Here is a 27784-nt window from a genome sequence, read left to right as displayed (position 1 = left end):
ATGCAAGACACTGCTTCTTCCTCTGTTTTCCAGAGAGCTCTGAACCTCAAACAGAATACTGCACAGAATTACAGTAAAATGCATAGAATAGGAAGACTGCTCTATTCAGACAATTTTATATTGTGTTCCCCAGGAAAGAAAAAAAAATCTGTGGATGGGTGGAACTTTTTTTCATTTGAAAAAAAAAAGCAACAACAAACAATAACATTGCATCTGAATTGAACGTAACCTCAATCCATCCTATAAATGTTGTCATATGTCTTGCACAAACCCAGTCTGTTTTTTATTCATTAGTAACATGCAATTATATATAGACAACAGGTTAAGTAAAAATATGAATATGCAATATAGCGCATATATTTGACAAGATGCTCCTCTTTATAGTTATTTTTACCGTCTGAGTTCTGACTGATGAGCTTATGGATGTCAAATGGTTATTCTGAGGTAAATGTTGCGTGGCATTGTTTACACACTTTACACATTTTTACCGCATTTTGAAACAAGTGAATACATGAGACATTTCAGTAAGTTGCACTGTAAACTATCTTATAATATAACTGAGGCGCTAAAGTGATTCCTCATGCAGAGCACCATAAAGGTTTACGAATTTAGCAGAATTTGAAAGCTGATACTTTGTTTATTAAAAGGTAAGAAATCTTGTTCGCGATTACTGGATGGCAGGTGCACTACAAATAATACGAAGTTCATGCATTAACATAATTCATATTTTAATTAATAAAAATGTATATTTTTGTCTGCAAATGCAACCCGTTTAGGCACAGCCTGGAGCCTCAAGTATACTGGCTACTTGTAAATAGAATTTGCTATTCTGGAATTTAACTAACCTACCAAACTAAAAATTAAACGGTGCAGAATGGCCAAACAAATTCAGTTAGTCTTAGTCTTTTTATTTCTTTTGAAGCCTTTCACAATATTATCCCAAAAAATTGAAACAATTTTAATGACTCCCTAAGACACGAAGCCCAGCACGTCCACACTTCAAAACAATTGTCTTTTATTTGCGGAGCAACACATTTTAACTGATTAAATGTTTCACCCTACAGCAAAGAAGTCTCAGATGTGCCTATGTTTTATGATACAGCAGCTGCACGGTTAACAAAGCAGCAGGGTAAACAAGACTTGTTCCATTTGACTACAAGTCCACTGCTCCGCTTGGGCCTCACATTTGGTCTCCAAGCAACCAACTGCTCAACAGAGCATAACTTCGCCAAAGCGAGGCCGATTGGCCTTGAGGAGGGACACCTTTGGCAGCTCCTCTGGCAGATATTTCTACACGGGCATGATTTTCCATAGATCTCAATCTCCCCTAACCCTCACAGGAACTTCAGGATCTTCAGGTTATAGAGCAAGTAACCAGTTCTGTGAGTGCTTGCATAAACTACTGAGACAAACCATAAGTTAATCTTTTTTTTCCTGCAAAACTGGTCTTTTTTTTCCCCCTGCAAAACTGGTCATACATTTTTTTTTTTATGGCCGACAAATTAAGTGTATAATCATAAATGTATTTGTTGTAGGGTTGTCAAGATTTTCATTACACAATTACCTACTATAATAGAGTGTCAAACGGTTACTGGTGCTGGTTATTTACAATATTGTGTGAAGCATAAACACATCGTTATTTCATTTCCAATTTTATTTTGTTAATTTGTGACTGGAGTGCAGCCGAATTAAAGGTTTCAATTGTTTTTAGAAGCTGTACTACCTTTAACATATTGCTTATGATGTGAGGCACAGAAAAACAGCAATGGATGACGTCCATCTCCCAATTAAACAATTCAAACGAGCAGAAGTAATGTGAGATTCATCATATCATGAACAGCCTTCAAAATATCAATGCTTTTTCATTATTCAGGAAACCAAGAATACGAAATATTTAATTTTGCTACACCAGATGATTCATATTGAAACAAACTTAAAGTAAGGTCTTACCATGCACGCTAAAAAACTATAATGCAATTAAGTAAAAAGTTATTTCTAGTAGTTATCATTAGCCAGTAATGCTTGCCAATATACTGTGGGCCACTAGTTAAAGAAACTTAGAGAAAAAGTGGAAGTCAAAGGTAAGAATTAAGCAGAAATCTGATTCAAGAAGCAAGCCAATCAAGTCAGGCTTGCCAAACCTGTGTGTGGCACCTGCCGTTTCCCCCATGGGAATCTACTCTGTACTTCATTTCACACCTGTGTGACTCTCTAACGCATCCGATGCACATATAAAAGCCTGCCAGCAGAGTCTGCAAGCCTCCTCATCTGTTTCAGGACTGAATGTTTTTCTTCACCATTCACTGATTCGCTTGGCAATCCATCTCTGAAATAGGTCTCAGCAAGGCAGCAATTCCAACTTCACTTGCAGGCAAAGATAAGAAGCTAGTGTGCCAGAAGTGTTCTCAAGATAAGCCACATTTCCTCCAGAGCCTTGCTCAAGCTAACCTCCAAGCGACAAGTTATCATTCATGATATTTTCCATATTAATTTCTATGCAGTCTTCAGGTGTATTATTTATAGTCACTCATGTTTGCTTTACTGAACAAAAGAAGGAGCTCATACTAATTTAATGACATATGGCGCATAAATTTAACATGAACTTCCACATATAAAAACACCTTTCTCCAGGCAATTCTGTGCAATGAGGACAACTATTTCCCACAACCATTGAAGCAAATGTTGATCAACTCCAAATTACTTCATCCAAAATAATGTTACTTTGTTCATTGGTTTACTTTGTAAGGGCACAAAATGAAGACAGAAGCAGGTTGCCTTCTAAATTTCATCCATGGAGGAAAATAAAGAGAAAGACTGAGAACAGAGAGCAGCAGAGGCGGGAACTGTCTGTATGCTAGTTGAACATCAAACGTGACTTTTCCTGCCAGACGGAGCCTGAAAATCAGTTGAGAAGAGAAAGAGAGACCCTAAACAATACCCAGATTACACTCTGAATCAGTAACTAACCAGTGGACACTTTGATTTCTCAGGCCATGGGCGCTGAGGAGCTGACAGATTCAAAAAGATGAACAAATAAAAAATTCATGTACAAAAGGAAGTTCCTTGTGGTTATGCCACACGTGTAAACCACAACCAAATTACCCCATGCTGTATGTCTAACTATCTACTTACAGAACATACTTCCTCAGCTGTTGAGAAGGAAGTCCATCACCACATGTGGTGCATACTACAGGAAACCACAAAGAGAGAGAGAGGGTGAGCACATGAGCAAGTTCTGACTTCCCATGGCATCTTCTGACTTAGTTTGTTTTAAGGAACTCTAACACACAAACAAACACATTTCAGATCTTCAAAACACAGGACAATGAAAGTCAACTAGAAATAACAAATGTAATGGTATAGTACATCAGAAAAAAATAAAGCTTTATGGCAGCGCAAGGAAAGATCATGTGACACTGAAGACTAGAGTAATGGCTGTTGAAAATTTGAATTTGCCATCACAGAAATACATTCCATTTTGAGTAAATAAATATATAAATTTAGAGTGAAATTATTTCACAATATTACTTTTTTCCTGTATTTCCATTAAACAAGAAGGATCTCAAATGCTCAAGCTCTGTACTGTCCTTTCTCGTCCTGCATATAAAGCTGTAGCTGCAGAATGGAACATCTCCTGCTTTCAAACACTTCACCAAACACAAAAGACTCCAGTCACCTGGCAGCAGGCTTCGGCTACGTCCCTTTATGTTCATCCAATGATCACAGCTTCCCTGGTCAGCTATAAATAAACCACCATTCAGGCCTGCCCTGCGTGACAAACGGCTGCCATTCACCCCCTCCTCAAACAGAATACAAAAGGAGACAAGCCAACACAAAACCAATGCAAAATCTCACCCTCACTTGTGGAGGCAACATTTAACAAGTGCCAGAGACATTTCCTCTCATTTTCAACAACTCACTTTGGAAGCTTGTCAAAATGAGAAAAGGATGTAAACACCCCACATGAACATCAATTGCCATCTTACTGTTGGGTTTCTGAAGAAATAAGGAAGACGAAGTGAGAATAACAAGAGCACATTTGTTGAGTCACTATATAACTTGTCAGTTGTTCTGTGTAAATATAGAATCTGAGGAATGTGTACTAACTAATAAAGCTAATAGTAATGTAATATTAGACATGTAATATGTCACCAAGAAATCCCAAACTATTGACTTTGGGATGATGGAACCAGAAGTTAAATAATGCTTACTCATTTCTGGGTTTTATGAATCATACCTTTGGCCTTCTGCACTCGATTATCTCACTGTTTTTGTGTGTGTGCGTGTGTGTGTGTGTGTGTGTGTGTGTTCTCAGCTCCACCCATTTAAATGAGAACTGCTTCCATTTACCAGTTTTTATTCAATGCAGTCTGCAATTCTACAATCCACCAGGGAAAAAGAGCATCTGCTGGAGAAGACTAAGGCAGCCTGATTCAGACACAATTCTCCATGCGTGTACTTTCAGCAGTTGGGACTTGAACTAAGCTTTCCCACCTTATAATGAGCCTGCAAATAAACATAATGTGTTTTATATATATAAATAAAAGAACCGCTAAATCAGACCACACATTCAGAAAAGGGCATGCTGGCAATCCCACCTTACAAGCTGTAATGACTTACAATCAGTTTCTAAAAGTTCTGGTTGCTAGGATACAACGCTGCCACAGAGGCTGGAAGTGAGACTGACAGCAAATCACGGAGAAGGAAAAGCGACCGAAATGAGATCAATTTCCTTTTCACATCAGCCATGAGTCACAACAAGCACCAGTCCAAAATAACATCACACCTGAGCATTGTCAGCAGCAGATGCCGTCTGGAAGAAACCAAGAGATGCTGTCTGGTCTTAAGGAGACAGAAAATTGCTTCAAGGCGGTCTGTTAAATCTGTAATAAATGTTGGTGCACCATTCATTCTTAAAGGGATAGTTGACCCCAAAAAAGAACATTTTGACATCATTTACTCACTTTCAAGTTGTTCTGAAGCTGTATGAGGTTTTTTTCTTCTGCTGAAAGCCAATGGCTTACCACCATTCTTTAAAATTTAATTTTTGGGTCAACTGTACCTCCAAGTGAGATGCACAGTTGCATAATTTTACGTTTATCTTTAATGATCCAATTCTGTCTATATTAAACTAAATAACTACAGTATTGAGATTCTTTGGATGAACTCTGCTGACTTGTACAGCTCCGGAGAAATGTTATCATTACTACACCCCCCCCCCCATCCCCCCATCCCCCCCAGCGTCCGATGCCACTTTGGTAGCAGAACTCAAGCAGAGGCAATTGGTCCAAAGAGAGTGCCCATTTAGAGAGACAGAGGGCGGGCATATACCTCCTCTGAGAAATCAAGGCTTTGCCTCATGCTCCTGCTGTGCTCACTGGGGTTAGCGACAAGAGACCTGTGAGCTTCCTTATTACAAAGCACTTCAAAAACATATGCACCTGTCTTTCAACAGGTAGTTAGGGGAGAAAAATGTGAGACTTAGACTCTAGAGTCTTTAACCAGGTGCACAATGCTTTGAAGTAGCACTTCTATTTATTCCAATGCAAATACACATCTTTCCATGTAAATTTTGAACATTTTGTCATCTTATTCACGAAACTCAGTATTTGACTTGCTGAAAGGGTGTAGAGTTATCGTTCTTAGAGGCAGATTTACTTAATGCAAATCAGCGTGAGAACGCAATTCCAAATAAACGTTAATGGAAGTGTAAATTTATGCAGGTGACTTAAAGAAAATGCACATACTAAAGAACACAGAAGTAGCCAGATCATTTCGAAAATGACCAACACAATCTACCAAGAGCAGCACAAATTAGTATCTGTTTTAAGACATGCATTGTTGGCGCGTTAAATATTGGCATAAATACCAGTAATTTGATGAGTGCAAACCTTAGTAAATCAAGTAGCATGATTTATTTTAATGCTCTCCTCCCTCAAATAACTGTGTTTATGCCTTTTCAGAATCAATTCTTCACTGCAAGTATTTAGTCATCCTGACAGAACTATTTTAATGTGAAAAGACAGTTTGAGCTAGCATTGGCTGTTAGTGAATCTGGCTCTTAGTGTGAACGGGCCTTAGCTTTGAAATGAGATTGGCCTGCTCTAAGAAGTGTCCTTTCAAGTGTGGACTAATGATGTACTAACAAATGAATGGAACATAGTTCACTTGAAATCTTTTAGCCACACGTTATAGGAGTCCTCCAACATTCATCAACCTTTGAAGATCAACCAGAATATTCTCAAAGTCTCAAAGTGATCTTGAGAGGAAACCGTTTTATGTTGCACAAGGCTTTAGTCACTGATTTTAAGACCAGTTGTGGTCAATCATTTCATTGTGGTCTATGACTGGTTTCTACCACTGTTAACCTTCATTAAGTTTTTCTAAAGTCAAAATGGGTAATCTCTGCACCACTAACATAATTAAACAGAAAAAAAAAAAAACTTTTCAAAAGTTTCCCCAAAAACTCCATTGGTCTGCCATTGGTTAGCCAAACAGAAAGACACGCCCTAAACTCACACCATTGGTTGACTCAATGTTTCTGTTACCAGGCTGGTTGAGAGCAAGTTTTCAAACAGAAGTCACCATGTTTTCACTTTTCTAGATAAATTAACCTATATGTGACTATATATTTCACCGGTTATTTTGAATTGTAAAATATAACACACTTCAGCATTAAAGGGATAGTTCACCCATAAATGAAATCTTTCAATGTTACTTGGACACCAAAGTTAAAATATCTTATTCTGTGTTCCCCCGAAGAAAGAAAGACATTCAGGTTTTACACAATGTGTATGTGAGCATGTGAGTAAATTTTTGTGTGAACTATGCATTTAACTATAGTGCACTGAAATGCAAACCAGGAAACCAAAGGGCTTTAGGACCAATGAGACGATATTATCACAGCTGACTGGGAAGTGTCCTTAGTGACATGGCTATTTTAACTGCAATGGTTTCAAATTATACACTGCCATCTTACAGCAAAAACTTTTGAGCTCAGCCTAGCAACCCACATCTTACATAATCAGAACTAGATCTATATGGCTTCACTCCTGTGTTTGGCTAAAGCCCAGGACGCAGTACTCCTGACAGCTCGTTTCATGTGCTCGGCTGAGGTATTGATTCCTGTCACATTCACAGGAGTTCTGGAGTGGACTTGTGTTGGGAGAGGGTTTGTAGGCTTGAGGCCTCCTGCCAAAATCTCATTCAGAAAAGCTGGTGAAGAAGCATGCCAATGGCAGAGGAAAGGACACTAAAGCTGTGGCCATAACCAAATGGACTTCCAGATTGAAAACCACCTTTTTTGCTTGGATTTCCAATCCTTGACTTATCTTGAGGACCTCTATTGTGGAATGCTGGCATTAAAAGTGATAGTCAAAAAAGAAAATCTGCTGAAACTATACTTACCCTCAAGCAATCCAAGATGTAGATAAGTTTGTTTCTTCATCTGAATAAATTATAATGCCTTATTATATATACTACTTACTCCAGAGATAAAATAGTCTCACCTGAATAAGGAGAGAAATATGCACAGATCAAGCTCCTTTTACAAATGAAAACAGGCCAAAACAGTTCTAAACATGAATTAACTTTTTCACTGGAGGAAGCGTCATGTATAATGGGCACAAATATTGGCCATAACTATTGGTTTAAAACTAAACCACCTTAAAGATGGATTTGCTTGTTACAAACACGCAGCTTTTCAACATTATTTGGTGGAATGGAGTCATGTATGGCCTATCATTCTGACGGCACCCATTCACTACAGAAGATCCATTGGTGAGTGCTTAATCTTTTCCAATCTGCACTTGGATGACCTGAGAGTGAACACATTTTCATTCCTGGGTTAACTATTCCCTTAGAACTGTAGCTGCTGGGTCCCACACCCATAAAAGATATTTATCATCTAAGATGTTGAACAGGTGGGTGTTTCAGAATGTCTACGCTCCAGAATGACTGCATTTCTTTACTCATTCTTGCCCAGACTTGCATTACGAGACGGGCAGCACCAGCTAAAGAGGTCAAAGAAGCTGAAAATACAATATGTGTGCAGCAGCGAATACACTGGAGTCAGAACAAGACTTATTGATGTAATATCTGAACACACAAGCGACACCAAGTCAACGGACACTGATAAAGGTCTTGCTGTACATTTCTGGATTATTCGCTGTATTATTACTAATTCCACGTGTAAGTAAACAAAGCTGCGTCCCTCATGAAAATGTATATGATAGTTCAGATTGAATCTACCTTTAACATCACATTGATAAAAACTGGCTTTCAACTAGATGCACTTCAGAACATCTCACTGTACATGAGAGAGAACTTTCTATCTTTTACTTTCATGCATGGCAGCCAGGATTTTAATTGCTACATTATGATGAATATTTTATCACACCTCCACATTAGCTTAATGCAGCAGCATTGGAAACAGATGCCGGATAACTCTTGTTTTGCAAAGGATTATGAAAGAAAGGTATGACTTAACCTGAGGCATATGACTTATCCACAGGCTTGATTAATAATTCATAAACAACACACACAAAATCTACAGGCAAATGATTCTAACAACCACAGAATATATCTGCTGGAAAGTGCTTGGTAAAAAAAAAATATATATATATATACACCAACATATATATATATATATATATATATATATATATATATATATATATATATATATATATATATATATATATTTTTTTTTTTTTTTTTTTTTTTTTTACACCAATATATAGGATACATATAAATAAATAAATACATATATATTATATATGGTGTAATATGGAATAATATTTTATATATAAATATTATCATTGCATAAGAACTGTGAGTAAAACTGATATACATATACATAGTTATATTAGCATTATATTGTTGATTATGATGTTCTTTAAATATAGGTATAAGAAAAAAAAAAAAAAACTTGAGGAAACAAGGAACGAGTTAATGAATCGTTTAATGCACTGATTCAAAAGATCCGAGTCACTTGATGAATCACTATTGCGAACGTTTAGTAACCGAAACCTCCTGTCTTGCAAATTCCAAAGTAAATCACATAAAAATATAATTGTTTTCACATTTAGATAAATCATCTAGAGAAAAAGACCTACATAAAAGACGACGACCCCTAAACAAACTAACAACGTCAAAAAGGGGGACCTGAAACAACTATCGCCTCACTGCCTTAACTAGAGTGTGCTTTTGCTTTAATAATGCATGATACATCGGGTTGTATTAAGGCCATCTTTAAATATAATGTCTATTTTTGCAGAACGTCGCTCCAGCACAGGCATAATCGTGACTATGGCGGTGTGTCAAACCCTCTCGAGCTGCCTACTCAGACAACTTCCCTCGCGAGCCTTCTGTTTGGGTTTCTCTGAAGCGAACGTTACCTAGATACCCAAAAATGCTGTCTAAAAAGATTAAATAATTGGTTTAGCATCACAGCCAGTGAATGACTTGTCATTAGTCAATATTTTGAGAAAAATACAGGGAGGAAAAGACAAACGGTCGTTATGAAATGCGCGAAGATGACTTTCGGCTTGTTATGTCATATACAAGAATACCGTACTAAAACGCTCTTTTCGTGCAGTTGTCAGTGACAGACGTGCGCATCAAATGTGCTGGATTTACAGCAAACGACTTCACATCAGCTAGCGATCTTTTCCAGGCAAAATAACAAAAGCGAAACATAAATCCTGTTAAAGTGACAGTTTACCTGGTCCAGTGGCAGGTGAATCATCTTACTAATTGGCTCCAGCAGCGTGGAGCCGGTGCAAGACGTAGAAGTGGCCATGATTCAGTCCAGCTCCACTGCCTTACAAATCAAATAGCCCAAAACAACGCCTGTCTGTGCTCTTTCTCTCCCTCTCTCCCTCTCTTTATGGTGGATGGGTCGGGTGTTGGGAATGCTGATCTCTGGTGTTGCTCTTGTGGCGAACTGTCAGTCCTGTAGCACCGCCTGAACATCAACACAAAGCCCGTGTAGGCGGACTGACTCGCCCAGCCCCTCCATTACATCAAACTACTGCTGCTCAATCACTCACACACACACACACACACACACACACACACACACACACACACACACACACACACACACACACACACACAGCTCAAAAGAACTTTACTGACACTCCCTCTCATTCATCCCCGTCATTTACTATAGCAAAGCAATTGTATATTTTAAAAAACACACTGAAAAAAATAAATATAATTTTTACCATGATTTTTAAATAGCCTATATATTTTATATATATTTTCTAAACTGCACTTCTGAAAAATATTTAAATGATGTACAGTAGAGCCAGTCTAAAAGTTGCTATGTTCTATGAGGCATGTTGCCCCTTCATGACCATGGTCATGTTGACATCACATGACCAGATGTTGCATGCGTTTCTAAGAAAATCAACAACAACAATAATACTAAATATTACAATTTGAGCCCTTGCTCAAAGAGCTTTGCAAAGTACAAACATAAATGTACAATCAATACAAAACTTCTGTTTATTTCCCATTATGCAGAGGCATTTACTGGGATGTTGTACATTTGGTGAAATGCTGTGAAATTCTGTGAAAATGGCAGACTGCTTTACAGCAAAAGCATGTGTAAAGCTATATTATTTATATGTTTATGACAGTGAATAACACTCGCTCAGCTGTACGGGGTTTCAATAAAGTCACTACAATACTCAGAACTACATACAGTTGCTTTAATATTAACAAACATTATGATATTATTTATTACTCAACAAATGAATAGTAAATGTTCATTTAAGCAGTTGTGATAAAAAATGTGATAAAATTGTGGGTTTATATATCTGGACACTGACTCCATGCAGCACATTCACAGACCTCGTGGTCATAGACCATTTCATGATAAAATTCAATTATATTAGCCTACATGAGAAATACATAGGTTTTGGAAGAGAAATAGAAAAAAGACATCCGGGGCAATTGTATCTTCTACACATGCCTGATGTCTGTGAGCGTGATTAGACCCAGAACTGAGATGAGGTCTGTTATTAATACAGTTCTTATTATGCAATTAGATGCAACAAGGTCATATGGTCAACATAATTATGTGCCCAACAGGATGTCCAATGTCCAACAGGTTTAACAAGACGAAGTCTGTAAAAAAGGAGAACCAGGTATAAATAAATAGCCAATAGTTGGTTGGTTGATTTTGCCTATTTATTTGTTTTTAGTTCTTATTTTTGTTTGTTTTGATCATTTTGTAATGTGTTTTCTTGTTTAAGTTTTTACAGTTTAAGTAATTTTACTATTTAATCTTAAACATATTCTATTGTATTTCAGTTGAGTTCAGCTCAGTTACATTTGTAAATTGTATTTAAACCATTAAAGTATCTAATGTGTTTTTTATTTTGTTCCATCTTATTTTTTTTTTAGTTATTACTTCATTAATATATATATATATATATATATATATATATATATATATATATATATATATATATATATATATATATATATATATATATATATATATATATATATATATATATGTTTTTTTTTCGTATATTGTATTAGTGAACTTGTGTATTGTAGAAGAGAACTGTCCTAGTGTAGCATGGTGTGCAGTCAGAGAGTGCCACCTACTGGTCATGTCAAATTTGCCTATTTGATGAGTTTAATTTGTAAAAAATAATAATACTAATAATAAAGAAAAATGAAAAAAATACATATACAAATATCAAAAATGTATATATACATATAATCAATTAAATTTGTATTCCAAAAATTGTTTAGCAAACTACCAAGACATTCATGATAAGATATCAATATTATAACCCATGAATAATTATTACAAAATGCGTCATTAATAAGGTTACACATTCACGTATAGACGTTGCTTTTCCCCTAGTTTTAGTAACAACTATGTCACATTTTTTTTAGTCATAGCGGTATGCACAATGAAAACAAAAGCGGGTCATTGGCAAAGGAGCGTTTACATATACCGCAGTTAAGGCGATTTGATTTCATACAGCTAAACCTTGTGCAAACAACAACAAGTTGTGATGTTGACCATTAAAATCATATGCAAATGTCACAGTCTGACAGCGCAGGTCCATTATAGAGTTTCAGCAGCTCAGGCTGTCCACACATTAGCCCTCTCACCCAATTACGTTTTTTAACAACACCACGTGTACTACCCAGTGGACTTCATGCTAACAAACATAATTAGGTGCTAACATTAGTAGGTCAGCATGTTAGCACCAAGCTTCGTTACTAGGGGTCTCTGATGAACACCTGCTCGAGGATGGAGAGTGAGGAGGACAGGAGCGGACCGTGACTCAGCAGATCTTCTGTGGTGATGGAGAGTCCTGTCAGTGTGACTGCGACTAGACTTTAACTCCAGTGTGTCTGACTGGATACACGTATAAAACTCTTGCCATGCACACAAACCATAAACACACAAAACCGTGTCGCTATCGCTGCTGGTTTGTTACAATTCCGTGATACAGCTGGTGATTAATGGACCTAGAAACATTTAAAATATGCAAATAAGGTAAAAATGCATCAGGGAACCAAAAACTCACTTTGTGGTTATAATAAACTTTAAATCAATAATATTAATGAATTCACTTTTCATTTTAAATAAATATTAATTATAATAAATAATATTAATAAGCTTAAAACGACATATCATCGACAGAGAAAAACTAACTGCATCACTTTTTGTTGGTATTGTGGCAGAAATGTAGGATACCGTCATAACAGATTTTATCATATTGTTAATGTAGACATATTGGCCTATAGCTTAAGGGCATAAAGAATAGGCCAAATTACAGATATTTTTGTTATAAGCAGTTTTGTATGGAAGCGTATGGGTAGCATTCAATTTGGGATGTAATATGCAAAATGACAATGCAATATGTAAAATGGCAATGCATTTCTGTATTTACATTTACATTTTCCAATACATTTGTGCAACGTTTGGTGCAAAATGAAAATGAAAATTAAATTACATAATTTTCATTTGCCATTTCCTACACCAGTTTTAAAATGTAAAATGAATATTAATTTTAACGCTTTATAAGTTGCAAAATTAAAATGAAAATGTATTACAGAAATGATTAGATATGTTTAACATGTTAAAGCAAAAACTGTGGCAAAATGATCATTTAAATGCTATTTTTCTTAATTGCATTAACACTCACAGTCAAGACACTTACGATTGCATTTTCATTCGGTGTCACGCAATGAATGTAGCAAAACTCAATGTGCACATTGAAAATGCATTCCGAGCCGATCACGTGTCCCCGCCCTCGCGCCACGTCAATCATTGTGTGAACAAGGCGGGGCTTACAGAAGGTCAGAGACTCAAGTCTCAAGAAGAGGATTCAATCAAGTGAGACAACATGGACAAGACAGTTGGTCCGTGTATGTTTTGATCATTTCAGTTTATGGCTTCAATATTTCATTCGGACTTGTGGGCGGAGCTGAAACGCTGCTTTCATCTGATTGGTCGAATCGGAGCGGTTTTCATCTGACAGCCTTCAACTCGGTCTTGTCATTCTTTCAGGCAAAATAAGAGTCAGTGCGAGTGAAGCACTGAAATGTCTGAAACTACGCTCACTGTTAATTAGCATAATATTTAAATCAGATGTAGCTGGGCACATAATTCGTGCTGCTGAGACCTGCAAATTATTTCTAGGTTGTAGTATTGTATGAATATTGTCCCACTGATAAAAACAGTGCAAATAGTTCTGTCTCTTTGGATAACAGTGAAGTGGAAATTAAAATCAATAATAGACTGAACAGTTCCATGTCTGTAACATTTACCACTCTCATCTTTTAAGTCATAAGGCACTAGGTGTGTGTGTGTGTGTGTGTGTGTGTGTGTGTGTGTGTGTGTGTGTGTGTGTGTGTGTGTGACATTAATAAATAATTGTACAAATGAATATAGTTACATTTCTAAATAAAAATAGTAAAATTAGCTCTATGCTGCTCAGTGCTACCCCAGAGCGCCCTCTCGCGGCTGTAGACGGTAATGTTTTCTCTTGGTCTTGAATAATTGTGACATATAGTCCAGTGCGACTTATATATGTTGTTTTCCTCGTCATGACGTATTTTTGGACTGATGCAACTTATACCGAAAAATACAGTTAACATTATTATTATTATTTATTATGAGAGTAATTGACACAGACTAGAACTTTAATGTTTCACCCAATTCAGCTCATATCTTTAGACTCGTCCGACTCGTGTTGCTTGTATAACTGGCCAGACTTACCTTCCCAAAAAATCCTATTTAATTTTATTTCATAAATTTAACTATATTTATTTCCACTTTACTGTTATCCAAAGAGACAGAACTATTTGCACTGTTTTTATCAGTGGGACAATATTCATACAATACTACAACCTAGAAATAATTTGCAGGTCTCAGCAGCACGAATTATGTGCCCAGCTACATCTGATTCAAATATTATGCTAATTAACAGTGAGCGTAGTTTCAGACATTTCAGTGCTTCACTTGCAGTGACTCTTATTTTGCCTGAAAGAATGACAAGACCGAGTTGAAGGCTGTCAGATGAAAACCGCTCCGATTCGACCAATCAGATGAAAGCAGCGTTTCAGCTCCGCCCACAAGTCCGAATGAAATATTGAAGCCATAAACCGAAATGATCAAAACATACACGGACCAACTGTCTTGTCCATGTTGTCTCACTTGATTGAATCCTCTTCTTGAGACTTGAGTCTCTGACCTTCTGTAAGCCCCGCCTTGTTCACACAATGATTGACGTGCCGCGAGGGCGGGGACACGTGATCGGCTCGGAAGGCATTTTCAATGTGCACATTGAGTTTTGCTACATTCATTGCGTGACACCGAATGAAAATGTAATCGTAAGTGTCTTGACTGTGAGTGTTAATGCAATTAAGAAAAATAGCATTTAAATGATCATTTTGCCACAGTTTTTGCTTTAAAATGTTAAACATATCTAATCATTTCTGTAATACATTTTCATTTTAATTTTGCAACTTATAAAGCGTTAAAATTAATATTCATTTTACATATTAAAACTGGTGTAGGAAATGGCAAATGAAAATTATGTAATTTAATTTTCATTTTCATTTTGCACCAAACGTTGCACAAATGTATTGGAAAATGTAAATGTAAATACAGAAATGCATTGCCATTTTACATATTGCATTGTCATTTTGCATATTACATCCCAAATTGAATAATGCTACCCATATGCTTCCATAGTTTTGTGCATACAAAAATAAATGTTTATAGACTAAATACCATAAAGACATTCTAGATATCATCATTTTTATCCTTTAAAAATGAGATTTACATCTTCAACACAGCTCAAGATACTGTCAGACACACACAAGCATAGCCTATATATAAAACCTATCTCTCCTTGAACTTCTTGATGATCTGGTAAATGGTTCTTTCAGGTGCAATATTCTTTGTAGCAATTTCCTCGCATGTGACACCATTTTGATACAAAGTGAAGATGGCTGCACGTGTTTCTTTGGATGTAACCATTGCTAACAAGAACACAATGATCAGAAGTTCTTATTCCCTCCTTTAATACCAGTCAGTCTGCTCTTTACAATCAATTTAATATGATAGTGATTAACCGGATTAGCACTCATTCACAAGTTCACATGTGCTGCTGATATAATTGGTCATTTTGCATCAGGATAAAAAAAAAAAAAAGTGAAATTAGTTTTTTTGGCCAATTAAGCTTTTAGCAATTATTTAAAATGCATCTGATCACTACACAATGAAACAATGTGAATGAACACCACAATAGCTTAAGCAGCACACTTTGCCAACAAATAAGTTGCAGACAAAATACAGCTGGATAATTATTTTTTCTTTTAAATGCTGTCCGTCTTCATTTCAGGCTGCAAGGCAACAAAATGTGATTCTTCTCTATACTCAAGAGTATTAAGGGAGAAGCATCCAGCTCTCTGGTGTGTCTAGATCATAGAATTTGACCCCCTTAAAAAAGTTTCTAAACCTCTGTTCTTCACTTTCTAATGAAAGGTTATCCACCTTTTTCCTTCTTCCAATGAAGCTTTGCACCAGTTAGAGGGGTATCTTCTGTTGAACTGCAAACATACCTCAAAAATGCTACTTTTACTATATACTATACATGACAATAGAAGAATCTTCCAATATTTTATCACACTAAAGGCTAGAATACACAACACTTCAGATAAATCAGGACAGATTTTAAAACACTATATAGGCATCACACACCTGCAGACTTTGTAAACTGTTACAAAATGTCTGTGCTCATCATCTACTACGCACCTGTGTGTAAAATGCCGACTTGAACTTCCTAAAATCTGCAAACTGGCTCTGATTTTCAACAACTAACATTAAATAGTCCAGACTGCAAAAAACGTATAAAAGTTATGTAGTGTACTCCAGCCTTAATTTGACTCGTATCATAAGACAAACAAGCAGAAGGAGACCATTTCTTGCTTTTTATTTTACACTCGGTCCAGAATGAATGAACGAATGAATACATGCATGCATACATAAAATAAAGACTGACACAAAAAGTTCAACTTTACAAAGAAAGTCCCCCCCAAAAAACTAATGAAATGGATATAGGAACAATATCTAGTGTAAAGCACATTATACAAATCCGGGATGTATAAATGTCAACAGCTAGTAATCTATCAACAGCTAGTAATCTACAATGAAAGAGGTTACTATATCATTTAAAAATGTACTTTAAGCACTTTAGTGGGATAAGTGCAGAGCTTTTAGTCGTCTTCAGGGGGTTTCTCAGTGTGCCATTTTTTGAAGCAGTTCCTTGAAGACACAAAGCACAAAGCTACATTGCACTTTGAACAGTACACAGGTGTCTTTACTTTGTGACCTGAAATTTTGCACATGATACAGACTCTCCTCCCGCATGTGGCATCTGATCCAAAATATTCTGGCCAGCATTGCTGTTCCTCGACAGCAGACTTGGAGGTCTCTTGTGCGGAAGGCTCTTCGTCTTCTTGTATGTCAATCCCTGCCAACTCTCCAACGAGTTCCTCTCGAAACTGCTTCTGGTTGAGAGGGGTCTTGTTCTGAGATTTCAATAGATGCTGGTGGAGAATGAAACTGTTCACCACTGCAATATCGATAAAATGGAAAAAAAAGGTCTTGTACCATTTTCTGGTCTTGTGTAAGACATTGTAGTATCCAATCAGAGCATCTGAAAGGTCCACACCTCCCATGTATTTATTGTAGTCCTTCGCTGCCAACGGAATTGGAATTTCGCGCGTTTCCCATCCACTCTTGGGATTCCTGATACGCCTAGAAACGGTAGTGCCATCATAGGCCTTGTGAATTGTTGAACACATTGAAACGGCTCTTATGTCCATCCACCTCACAAAGAGGAGCTTACCTTCCCTGAGCCAGCGCATGGTTCCTCTTTGCGCCCTTTCGCTGAGTTCATTACCCCTTGTTCTAGGAAAGCCCTGTACGTGGGAGCGTATTGTGCCACACGCAAGTGTCTTTTTATCAAGCAAGTCCAACAAAAGGCCTGGGCTTGTATAGAAGTTGTCCATGTACACATGGTAGCCTTTGCCAAGAAGAGACAGATCCAAGAGGCGCATCACAGAATCATAACTCAGTCCTTTACCTGTGGTCAAAGACGACTTACCTTCATAAACAAAGAAGTTCCACGTGTAGCCACATACAGAATCAGCAAGAACAAAGAGTTTATAACCCCACTTGGTTGGCTTGTCCTTCATGTACTGTTTGAAGCTGATTCTTGCCTTAGACGCCACCATCCTTTCATCAATTGCCAGCTCACGGTTTGGATGGAAGTACGTTTTGCATGCTGTGATGATGTCAGTGTACAGGGGCTTGATTTTGAAAAGTCGGTCATGGTCTGGAGTTCCCTTTTTCTGCGCATTCGCTCGATCCTCCTCAAGATTGCATAGATGCAAGTTCCAAGAGATGGCCTGAAATCTAGACCTGGACATCAGTGACTTTGGAAAAGGTATACTGTAAATTTTTTTGCCTGACCAGTAATCTGAAATGGTTTTTGTGCTGAGGAGTCCCATGTAAATAACAATGGCAAAATACGAATATAGTTCCTTCGCCGTCAAAGGGACCCAGGAGAATTTCTTCCCAGCTTCAGTCCTCATTTTTGCATAACTATTTGTGTTCTTCACAATGGTTTTCACCACAGAGGTTGAGAAGAAAAGCTGAAACAGTTGCAAAGGGGAATACATTCTGTCCATGACGATCTGAGCTCCTGGATTTCTCTTTGGAACAAAACTGGGTATATCTGGAGCCTCATCCTCCATGCTGATGTCATTCCAAATGGCCAAATCACTGTCCACTGACATGCGGCCTGCAGACCTTTTTCTTCCCCGTGGAGAACGAGATCTTCCACTGGGAGTTGACCTTGGACCCAAGGAACGTGCAGAGGATGCAGGGGTTCTGGGGGTGTGTGGTTTGATGATGGGGGACGGGAAGATACAACTTTTTTTGGGACTTGGCTCATTGCTTGACAATTCATCATCGCTTGAGGACAGACTGTAACGCAGAACAAACACACAGTCACAGTCTTATCTGTCCTGCCACAGTTTCGTAATAAACCAAAGATATATTTATCCTTATAGCATAAAAGTTCTTTAACGTTGTGTTTCACGCCATTGCAACTTCCATGTTACTAACCAGTTACTTAAGTAAACAGAAGTTTTTATGCCTAGTCAAAAGATTACACTATTAGGCTATTTGACCATAGCATAATAACTAACATAATCAAGGTGATAATCGAAATATTTCATGATATAGTATATAGTTTATGCTTTTGGGAAATGTTTCGAATAAAAATAAAAAAATAAAAACACAGAGGGGGACACAGAGGCCACCAGTTATGTATAATTTTCTACATTTCAATGGGCAAATGTTTACAGTATTTCATTAAATTAGTTATGTTTGTAAAGCTGTTTTAAATTAAAAGTTCAACTGAAGTTTCCGCCAAAGTAAAAGTTCAAGGGTTTATCTCTTGCAAGCATGACCTCTTGCAAGACTAGCACAGAGAAAATACTATACATGTACAGCAAGCTCACTGTTCGGAAGTAAAATATTAATACTGGGTAGGAGGTTTATATGAATGTATTTCTGAAGGGAACTGACTTCACAAAAGTTTAAATTATATATTTCCCCTCTTTTACAACTGCTGATCCATAAACACCACCAGCTGTAAGAGAGTGAATTTGCATTCTCATTCCGGTTTTTATTTCATGCAGGTTTTATGTTTGTATCTTTGTTTGTATCATGATTAAAATGCAAGGGTTGGTTCTAATTTCAAATAGATTTTTTCATGGCAAGGAAAAATATTTAAGGTTGTTAATCATCTCAAGTCACCAGCCTCCGGCACATGTGAAAAATAGTTTTAGGCCCTGCTTGCAAGTGTAATTTTGAACAAAAGTATTGCAATTAGAACAAAAGTATTGCAATTTCCCTACAGTAATGTATAATAATAATTTTAATTTATTTCATAGTGCAATTGTTTTACAATATATGGCCATTCATAGAGCATAAGAACAATAATATAAAATTATTATTGTTTTATTCTAATTTATTTGGCTTCCAACTTTACCAGTGAGGCTGAGACACTTGACTATATCACAACTAAAAAGACAGTTGAGTCCCCTTTAAATTTCAAGTGCGTTCACCAGCTTTTTTCTTTAACTTAGCACACTGAACTTATGTTGGAGCTCTTAATTTTGAAATTCTCAGGGTCCACCAGATGTATGAATTTAACTTTAAAATCTTCAATTTTCTTCGGGGGGGGGGGGGGGGGTCATGCCCCTGGACCCCCCTAGAGGGATCGAGGACCACCTACCACAGTCTCACAAAATCCTGTGGGAAATACTGCATCGCATGCATATGTGAACGCACACTACACTACCTTATAGGCATGGGCCGATTACTGGTTTCAAGGTATAACGTTACCACAATTTGAAGATGTTTTTTTCGTTATCTGGCTTGGCTCGTCAGTTCAGTCAGTGTACTGTTTACGTGCATGCATTACTCCGGGATATTGGTTTATTTTAACTCAGAGGAATTGTCAGCCACATTAAAAAAAAAAAGTTAACAGCTTAAGTGGATTAATGCTTATTGGAGACGCGAACCGTTTCAAACGATTCATTTTGATTTGGTGAACTGGTTCAAGAAGATCCGGTTACATCAAATGATTCGTTCGCGAACCGGATATCACTAAACTGCAGCACACAGTACAGTCCATTGCGATTTCCTGTACGTTTAAATATGTTTAAATATGGTGCTTTCCGCGCACAAGATCAGTTGTATGTAGTGTTGTCAAAAGACCCGGTACTTCGGTACCAAGTCAGTACTAAAAAAATGTAAATGTGACGGTACCAGGTTTCTTTAAGTACCGGTAGTACCGAGGTCCCGGTGTTTTGGTCGATATGGTTATTTTTCAAATCGTCATATCGTCAGCCCGTGAGATCGACGATACACAATATTATCATGCCTGGGTGAAGAAGGAGAGAGACTCTTTGTTCCTATCATAGCATAACTATTTGGTGTTTTAAACCGCGCAGGTGCATAAGAGACATCCTAATCGGCAATCGAAAAAATATATACGTTCAAACATACTGAAAAACTAACGTTAAATATAAAAATACTGTATTTAAAACAGCTAGTTCATATATAATCGGATGCAACTGTCATATCACGCGTCCTGTGACAATAAGTCCTGCTGGAAGTTATCAGTCTAAATGTTCTGTAAAGTCCGTAACCGGTGAAAATCAATAGCAGATTTCATTTAAAGTCCAGCAGTTTAACACTAATATTGGGCATACATTAACACTTAAATATAAAGTATTTAAAACCGGTAAGTTCGTATGTTTGGAGTAAGTTTAATTAAACTGCTCTAAACCGCGCGTTTTATGACGAGACTGACGCACCGCCACAAAAACAAGAGATGCATTCTAACATAACTGTGGCATTAAACTCCGTTCATGAGGGCTTGTTTAAAATATTGCACATATAGGCCGTTCAGATTACTTGTTAAAGTGCAATGAAATACCTTATGTCTGCAGACGATGTACGTCTGTTTGTGGATGAAGACTTTGTAATGGCCAAAACTATGTATTTTGTATGCATCACATTATAGTGCGGCAGAGCGAACTTTCATCCATAGTGGTTCTCACATAGTCCGTCTACATCATCACCACATAGTGTGTGTTATAAGTTAAGTGATCAGTCTTTAAGAGAAGGACTACGTGAGAACCACTATGGATGATAAGTTCGCTCTGCCGAATTAATTATTTTGTCTTTAATTAATTTGTAACGCCAAGAAAGAGTTAATCTCTCATGTTTGAGAAGAGCGCGATGCCGTGTAGCAGCAATTAAAGTGTTGGACACCAACTCCATTTCCCTTTCATTTCATGGATTTAATGAGTTATACGAGTCAAATCGGACCACTTCAACGACTACAGGCTCTAATCCTCGTGTGTGCGTGCGTGCGCACGTGAAATGCGGTGATGAAGTGAAATAGCTGGCAGTTTGATAGCCAAATTATAATAAGCAGCCTAATAAAAATAATAGTTATTATTATTATAATAATCTAATACATTAATCGGAGAATGAGCCTAATATCGTCTTTATTATTGATAGAGAAATCTGCTAATGTCGATATCTCTGACTATCGTCGATACACAATACAATGGTCTATTGGCACAACCCTAACGCACAGCACTGTATTTGACGCCCTGTAAACAAGGTGCTCGACTCTCCGTTGCTTTACTGATAGCGTTGTTTCTCACACATGCAAAGAGAGAGAGAGCGAGAGTCTTACCACGCTGAATCGACACGCTACATGTAAACTTTATTCTTTGTTGTCTTCTCCTGTCAAAATAATGGAGTTCATTTAGAATTATTCGTATTTCTCGAACAAGAAGAAGATATGCGGGTTTTTCCAGTAGTGGGCGGAGCTAATGCGCAAATGGCAATTTCATTGGCTGGCGTTCAGCTATTACCGTCCCTGTTTTGATTTCAGCAAATCAGTTTGACCGAACGCATACAACGTGATTAATATTCATGAACCCAGCAGCTCATCAATCCATAGTGCATTGTATATTGTTAGTATGGTAGTAGAATTAGTAGCAGTATTATCTTTTAATAATAATTCTTATGATCTATTACTTTTTTTTTTTAACAGAAACCCTCAGTGACCAAAAATATCTTAAGCATCACCACCAGTCTTAAGTTCAGTTAAAATGACAAATATGCATTCATTAAAAGTTCATTTTTACATAAAGGCATTGTTCTACTAAATATTAGTATTATTTAGTAAAATGTATGTGATACTGCTACTACTGTAGAAAAAATTTATAAAACTTTATTTTTTTAAAGAAATAAATCACAAAATATTTCTTCCATGTTTTAATTTTAATAGCAAATCCCCTTTATTTACCAAAAATAAAATGTGTTTAAATTTAATAAATTAAAAGACAAATTAAATTTGGGTGAAACTTGTTTACTGTTTTTCATAATTATATAACTTGTAGAAAAACTTTAAACACAATTGTAAATAAGTATAAAGAATGGCATTGGTTTTATTTTTAGTGATAAAAAGTTTTGTAATTTTAATTATTATTTTTTAATTAGCATATTTTTGTGTTTTGCTTTGGTACCGAAATTGGTACCGAGAACCGTGGATTTTCACTGTTATCGGTACCGAATACTGAAATTTTGGTACCGTGACAACACTAGTTGTATGTGGTTGTGTACAAGAGGTAAAAACTATATATATACTGTTCTTTTTCTCACACAAACCGCTTGTTTCGTGTCTTAGGTCATCAATGTGTACTTACGATGGAGAATTGTTTAATTTGGACTCCTCTATGTATGCTCTTTGAGGCGGTGAGCATAGACCTGCATTATGTGAGTCACAGACAAGAACGGATTGACCCAAAAATATCAAAATGGAAACTACTGCGGAAAACAAAGACAACTACATCTTGGATGCCTTTGATGTAAGCTAAAACATACCAAAATTTAATTTGAAAGTGAACTATCCCTTTAAGCTGAAAAAATAAATATGGCGTCTGAAAGTTGCGGTCAGTGGTCAGTTTGTGTTTGTGTAAATATATGTTTTTGACACTTTATGTAATTTCTAGTGAGAAATTAATATTGCAGTAATGAAATATCCACTTTGTTTTCACCAAAGCTCTCAATATTTTACTGTAGATCATTCAACCATTACTGAGAAGTCTGTCCAAAATCAGTTTCATGAGGTGCCTTCCTGCAAAACCGCTGCCTGCAAAGTCACTGCATTTCAGGTTTTATGAAACTTTTAAGCTTTTCAGCCAAAATGTGTTAATTTCTAGAGGCTTAATTTGTTCACAATACCATCTGGTGGCCAAAGACTGTATAACAAGCATATGACCTGACGTGATTTATGATGCACTGTTTTTGCGACGGTTAATGCTAAGAAATAATACTAATATAGATTAATCTATTTATATGAATAAAATTGTGTATTTTCTAGTGGTATATAATGATTTTATAACATAACGGTGTCATAGACGTATTTGCTTGAAATTATTTCGTAAATCGATTCTTTGTTCATAATAGGCAGGATGGGCAATAATAGTACGAAGAAGAGACCGTAACATGACTTCTACGATATATTGGATGTGACATTTCATTTCGAATGTAATCAACAACGTACGAAGAACGGATCCCAGGCACCCCTCCTCGTGTTTTTGAATCGGACATGTGCACAATGTATTTCACATATGCATGTTACAGCTACACAAAGAAGAATGAAATGCGATTGATGCAGGCAACGCATGATGTAGCTATAAATGTGCGCGATAATTCAAATATGCATAAAACAACAGATAAACAAAAAGCACGGAACAGACACACAGACACAGATATGAAACCCACAGACACGTTTAAACGTGTAAAATGTGTACGTACGGCTCAAAATCAGGGTCCCCTTCCTTATCCTCATCGGCCTCAACAGACACAGGCTCGTCGTCGTTGGAAGATTCGTTTTTAATATCTTTATCAAGCTCTTCCAAAACCGACTTCTCCGCAAACAGTTTTCGGGATGCCTTTCTAGAAGCCATTGTCCGAAAGACAAGCGCGGGAGAAAACACTGACCGGCTTGAAAGAGTGCTGGGAGTCCAAAGACTGTGAGACGAGCTCAAACGCCTCTACCGACTAGAAGCGTTAGTGCAGCCGCAGCAGCAGACACCTGGGCTGCGTTTCCCGATAACAGTGTGTCTCTAGCGTGCTACGAAGACTCTAATGTACACCTTAACTATAGGGGTTTTCCTCTCCTAGGTGTGTTCCCCGAAATATACCTTAGGATGATGTTTAGGGTAAACCTTCTTATGTGACACAGCAGGCACTGTCCACGCGGGGGCTGGCGCGCTCTCTCTGGTAGCCGCAGGTCGAAGCGCCACTTCCGGTGACATCCCCATGCCACGGCAGCTGCCTGCCACTAGTCGTTTATGGCAGCTGCCATAATAAGTGCCAGATGCCACGGTCTTTCTCGCCGTTTCTGATGTTTCCTCGGTAAAACTACAGTGTTCTCTGTGGCGTGCGGTGGTGTTTTTTAAAAATGATGATGCAAAGTTCCAACAATTGTATTATTATTATCATTATTATTAGTATTAACATTATTATTATTATACATTTCAATGTATCAGCGGCCAGAGTTCGTGCCACGAGTCACGATCGTTTGTCGCCCTGCTGTAAACGACACTGTTTCATTTTTAAATAAAATATTTAATGATGCATATTATGTAGCAAGCATATATGATCAAAATATTAACCCAATAAATTGCATAATCATTTTCCCATAAAGATCACCCATAAGGAGTGCCCAACTGCTGCTAGCCAATAATTTATATCTAGGCATGCACACACGCACACACAAACATTTATTTAATGTTATTATAGTTGCTCTATATTACTATATTAGCTGTTTGTTAGTACTCATAAAGCACAGTACACTCTCAGAAAATAAAGTACATAATTGTACCTTTAGCGGTAGAATAGCTTGTCACTGGGGCTGTACCGTCAAGAGTACAGCTTTACCTTGGCATAGGCTTGGGAATATATATGTATACCAACCTTTTTGACCAACCAGACCAACCAGACAAACTGAGCAACTTATGGAGAAAAGCACCTAAACCCTTATGAAACAAAAATATATTGCAGTATATTGGGAAATATCATGTAATATATTAGGCATATATTCTTATATATATTAATTTTTTTTCCAATATATTGCAATAGATTGAAAGCGACAATCATTTGTATATTATGCAATATATTATATAATATATGTATCATCAATATTTTATTAAATGTATTCAAATATATAAAATATTAGAAAATAAAAAGGGAAATTAATATATTATCATTTTAAGAAATATATTGGTAAATATATTTTCCTTTCGTAAGGGAAGGATCATCAAACTATGAGAAACAAGATTATTTGATCGGATTAACCTCAACTCTAAGCATGATGTTTGAAGGAAACCAGCTTTGCTTATAATTTGTCTCAAAATTCTCAAAAGTAAAGTGTGATGGTGGCAGCCTCATGCTGTGGGGCTGTTTTTCAGATATTGAGAAAAACTTAGTAGAAACCTAGTCCAGAGCATTCAGAAGCTCAGACTGGGCCGAAGGTTCACCTTCCGACAGGACAATGACCCTAAGCACACAGCAAGTATAGCTTATAGACAACTCTGTGAATGTCCTTGAGTGGCCCAGCCAGAGCCTGGGATTGAACTCAATTAAAGATTTCTGGAGAAACCTGAAAATGTGTGTCCGCCCCCATCCAACCTGACAGAGCTTGAGAGGTGAGGAGAAGAAATGGCAGACAACTGCCAAATTCTGATGAGCAAAGCTTTTTATATCATACCCAAAAAGACTGTAGAGGCTGGAAAGGTACCTCAGCTAAGTACTGAGTTAAAGGTATGAATACTTATACAATGAACTTATTTCAGTTTTGTTATTACATTTACGATGTTGTGAAAATTTAGTTTTTGCTTTGTCATTATGGTGTATGGAGTGTAGATTGATGTGGGGGAAAAAGTAGTTCAAAGCAGTTTCACATAAGGTTGCAGCAACATAACAAAAAGTGAAAAAATAATGAATACTTTTTATAGGCACTGTATATAATATATATATATATATATATATATATATATATATATATATATATATATATACAGACCAAAAGTTTGGACACACCTTCTCATTCAAAGAGTTTTCTTTATTTTCATGACTATGAAAATTGTAGAGTCACACTGAAGGCATCAAAACTATGAATGAACACATGTGGAATTATATATGGAATTATATACATAACAAAAAAGTGTGAAACAACTGAAAATATGTCATATTGTAGGTTCTTCAAAGTAGCCACCTTTTGCTTTGATTACTGCTTTGGACACTTCTTGGCATTCTCTTGATGAGCTTCAAGTGGTAGTCACCTGAAATGGTCTTCCAACAGTCTTGAAGGAGTTCCCCGAGAGATGCTTAGCACTTGTTGGCCCTTTTGCTTTCTGTCTGCGGTCCAGCTCACCCCTAAACCATCTGGATTGGGTTCAGGTCCGGTGACTGTGGAGGCCAGGTCATCTGGAGCAGCACCCCATTACTCTCCTTCTTGGTCAAATAGCCCTTGATGCCTTCAGTGTGACTCTACAATTTTCATAGTCATGAAAATAAAGAAAACTCTTTGAATGAGAAGGTGTGTCCAGAAGGTGTTTTGTATATATATATATATATATGTATGTGTATGTGTGTGTGTGTGTGTGTGTGTGTGTGTGTGTGTATATATATATATATATATATATATGGTAGTATCTTCACCAATAATAAAAAAAAAATGGATTTAAGTCAGTTATTTGAGTCTGTTCCATGCTCTTCTATAACTGTCTGGTTTGGGTCAGACAGCCAATCAGATTTAAGAAGACTGCAACAGACTGTTAAGACTGCAGAATCATTGGTGTGCGCCTGCCCAGTCTTCTGTACTTGTACAGCTCCAGAAGAAATGGTCCGGTAACATCATCATAGACCCCTCTCACCCTGGACACAGCCTGTTTGCACTTCTCAGGCAGACTCCATATCTCTGGGGTCTAGAACATCTTTACATAAAAACAACCCCCCCCCCCCCCCCATTTAAACAGCTAACATATCAATCATTACCTCTGTTCTGTAATTCATTTACATAAATCATTCTACATCTTTAATTATTGCCTTCTCAAGTATTATGTATACATATACATATGTCTGCATATCTTTATTATTTATACAGTTCTATATAGAGTAAACATGCTCACATCTGTAAATAAATCGATCTACTGTTCCAGATTATTTCACATTATTAAATCTTGCTAAATTAATTTTATTTTTTGTTGTTCTCATGTCAGATTTGTATGTATCCATGTATGTTTGTATGTACCAGGAGCACCTTAAAAAAAAAAAAAAGTGTGGTTTAGGCACACCAGGCGAATAAAGCTAATTCTGATTCTGATTATTTCTATGTTTTGCTGTAGTGTGCGTAGTAAACATCAGTTTACATTTCCAAACATTATCTTTGCCATTAAATGTAATAATCCAGTGAGATTATACTTTGCACAAGGAGTCTGACAGCAGCTAGTGCTCCACACAGAGATCTGATCTCATCATCATCAGAGAACAAACTGAGACAGACACAATCCAGAAGAACTGTGGCAATGTCTCCAAGACACATTACGAAACCTTCCTGTA

The 27784-nt window shown here is 36.9% G+C and overlaps 2 protein-coding genes across 2 annotated transcripts in view; both read right to left on the bottom strand.

Moving 5' to 3' along the window:
- The window catches only part of LOC113060585 (membrane-bound O-acyltransferase domain-containing protein 2-like), a 45371-nt gene extending 35361 nt beyond the window's left edge, over positions 1 to 10010 (bottom strand). The window contains exon 1 of the mRNA XM_026229621.1: positions 9725 to 10010. Coding sequence (XP_026085406.1) covers positions 9725 to 9802 — 78 coding nt within the window. The 5' untranslated portion in view covers positions 9803 to 10010. The remainder of the gene's footprint in view (positions 1 to 9724) is intronic.
- Positions 10011 to 16467: 6457 nt separating this feature from the next.
- LOC113060582 (piggyBac transposable element-derived protein 4-like) lies at positions 16468 to 24440 on the bottom strand. The gene is made up of 2 exons (XM_026229607.1): positions 23975 to 24440; positions 16468 to 18544 (listed from the first exon to the last, which is right to left on the bottom strand). Exons 1-2 carry the CDS (start codon positions 24124 to 24126, stop codon positions 16768 to 16770), a joined length of 1929 nt encoding a protein of 642 aa, XP_026085392.1. The 5' UTR covers positions 24127 to 24440; the 3' UTR covers positions 16468 to 16767.
- Positions 24441 to 27784: the final 3344 nt, after the last annotated feature.

The sequence above is a fragment of the Carassius auratus genome, chromosome 42 (genome assembly GCF_003368295.1).
Source record: "Carassius auratus strain Wakin chromosome 42, ASM336829v1, whole genome shotgun sequence".
Lineage (NCBI taxonomy): Eukaryota > Metazoa > Chordata > Actinopteri > Cypriniformes > Cyprinidae > Carassius > Carassius auratus.
Note: the sequence above shows the minus strand (reverse complement) of the source record. Positions and strands in the feature narration are given on the sequence as shown.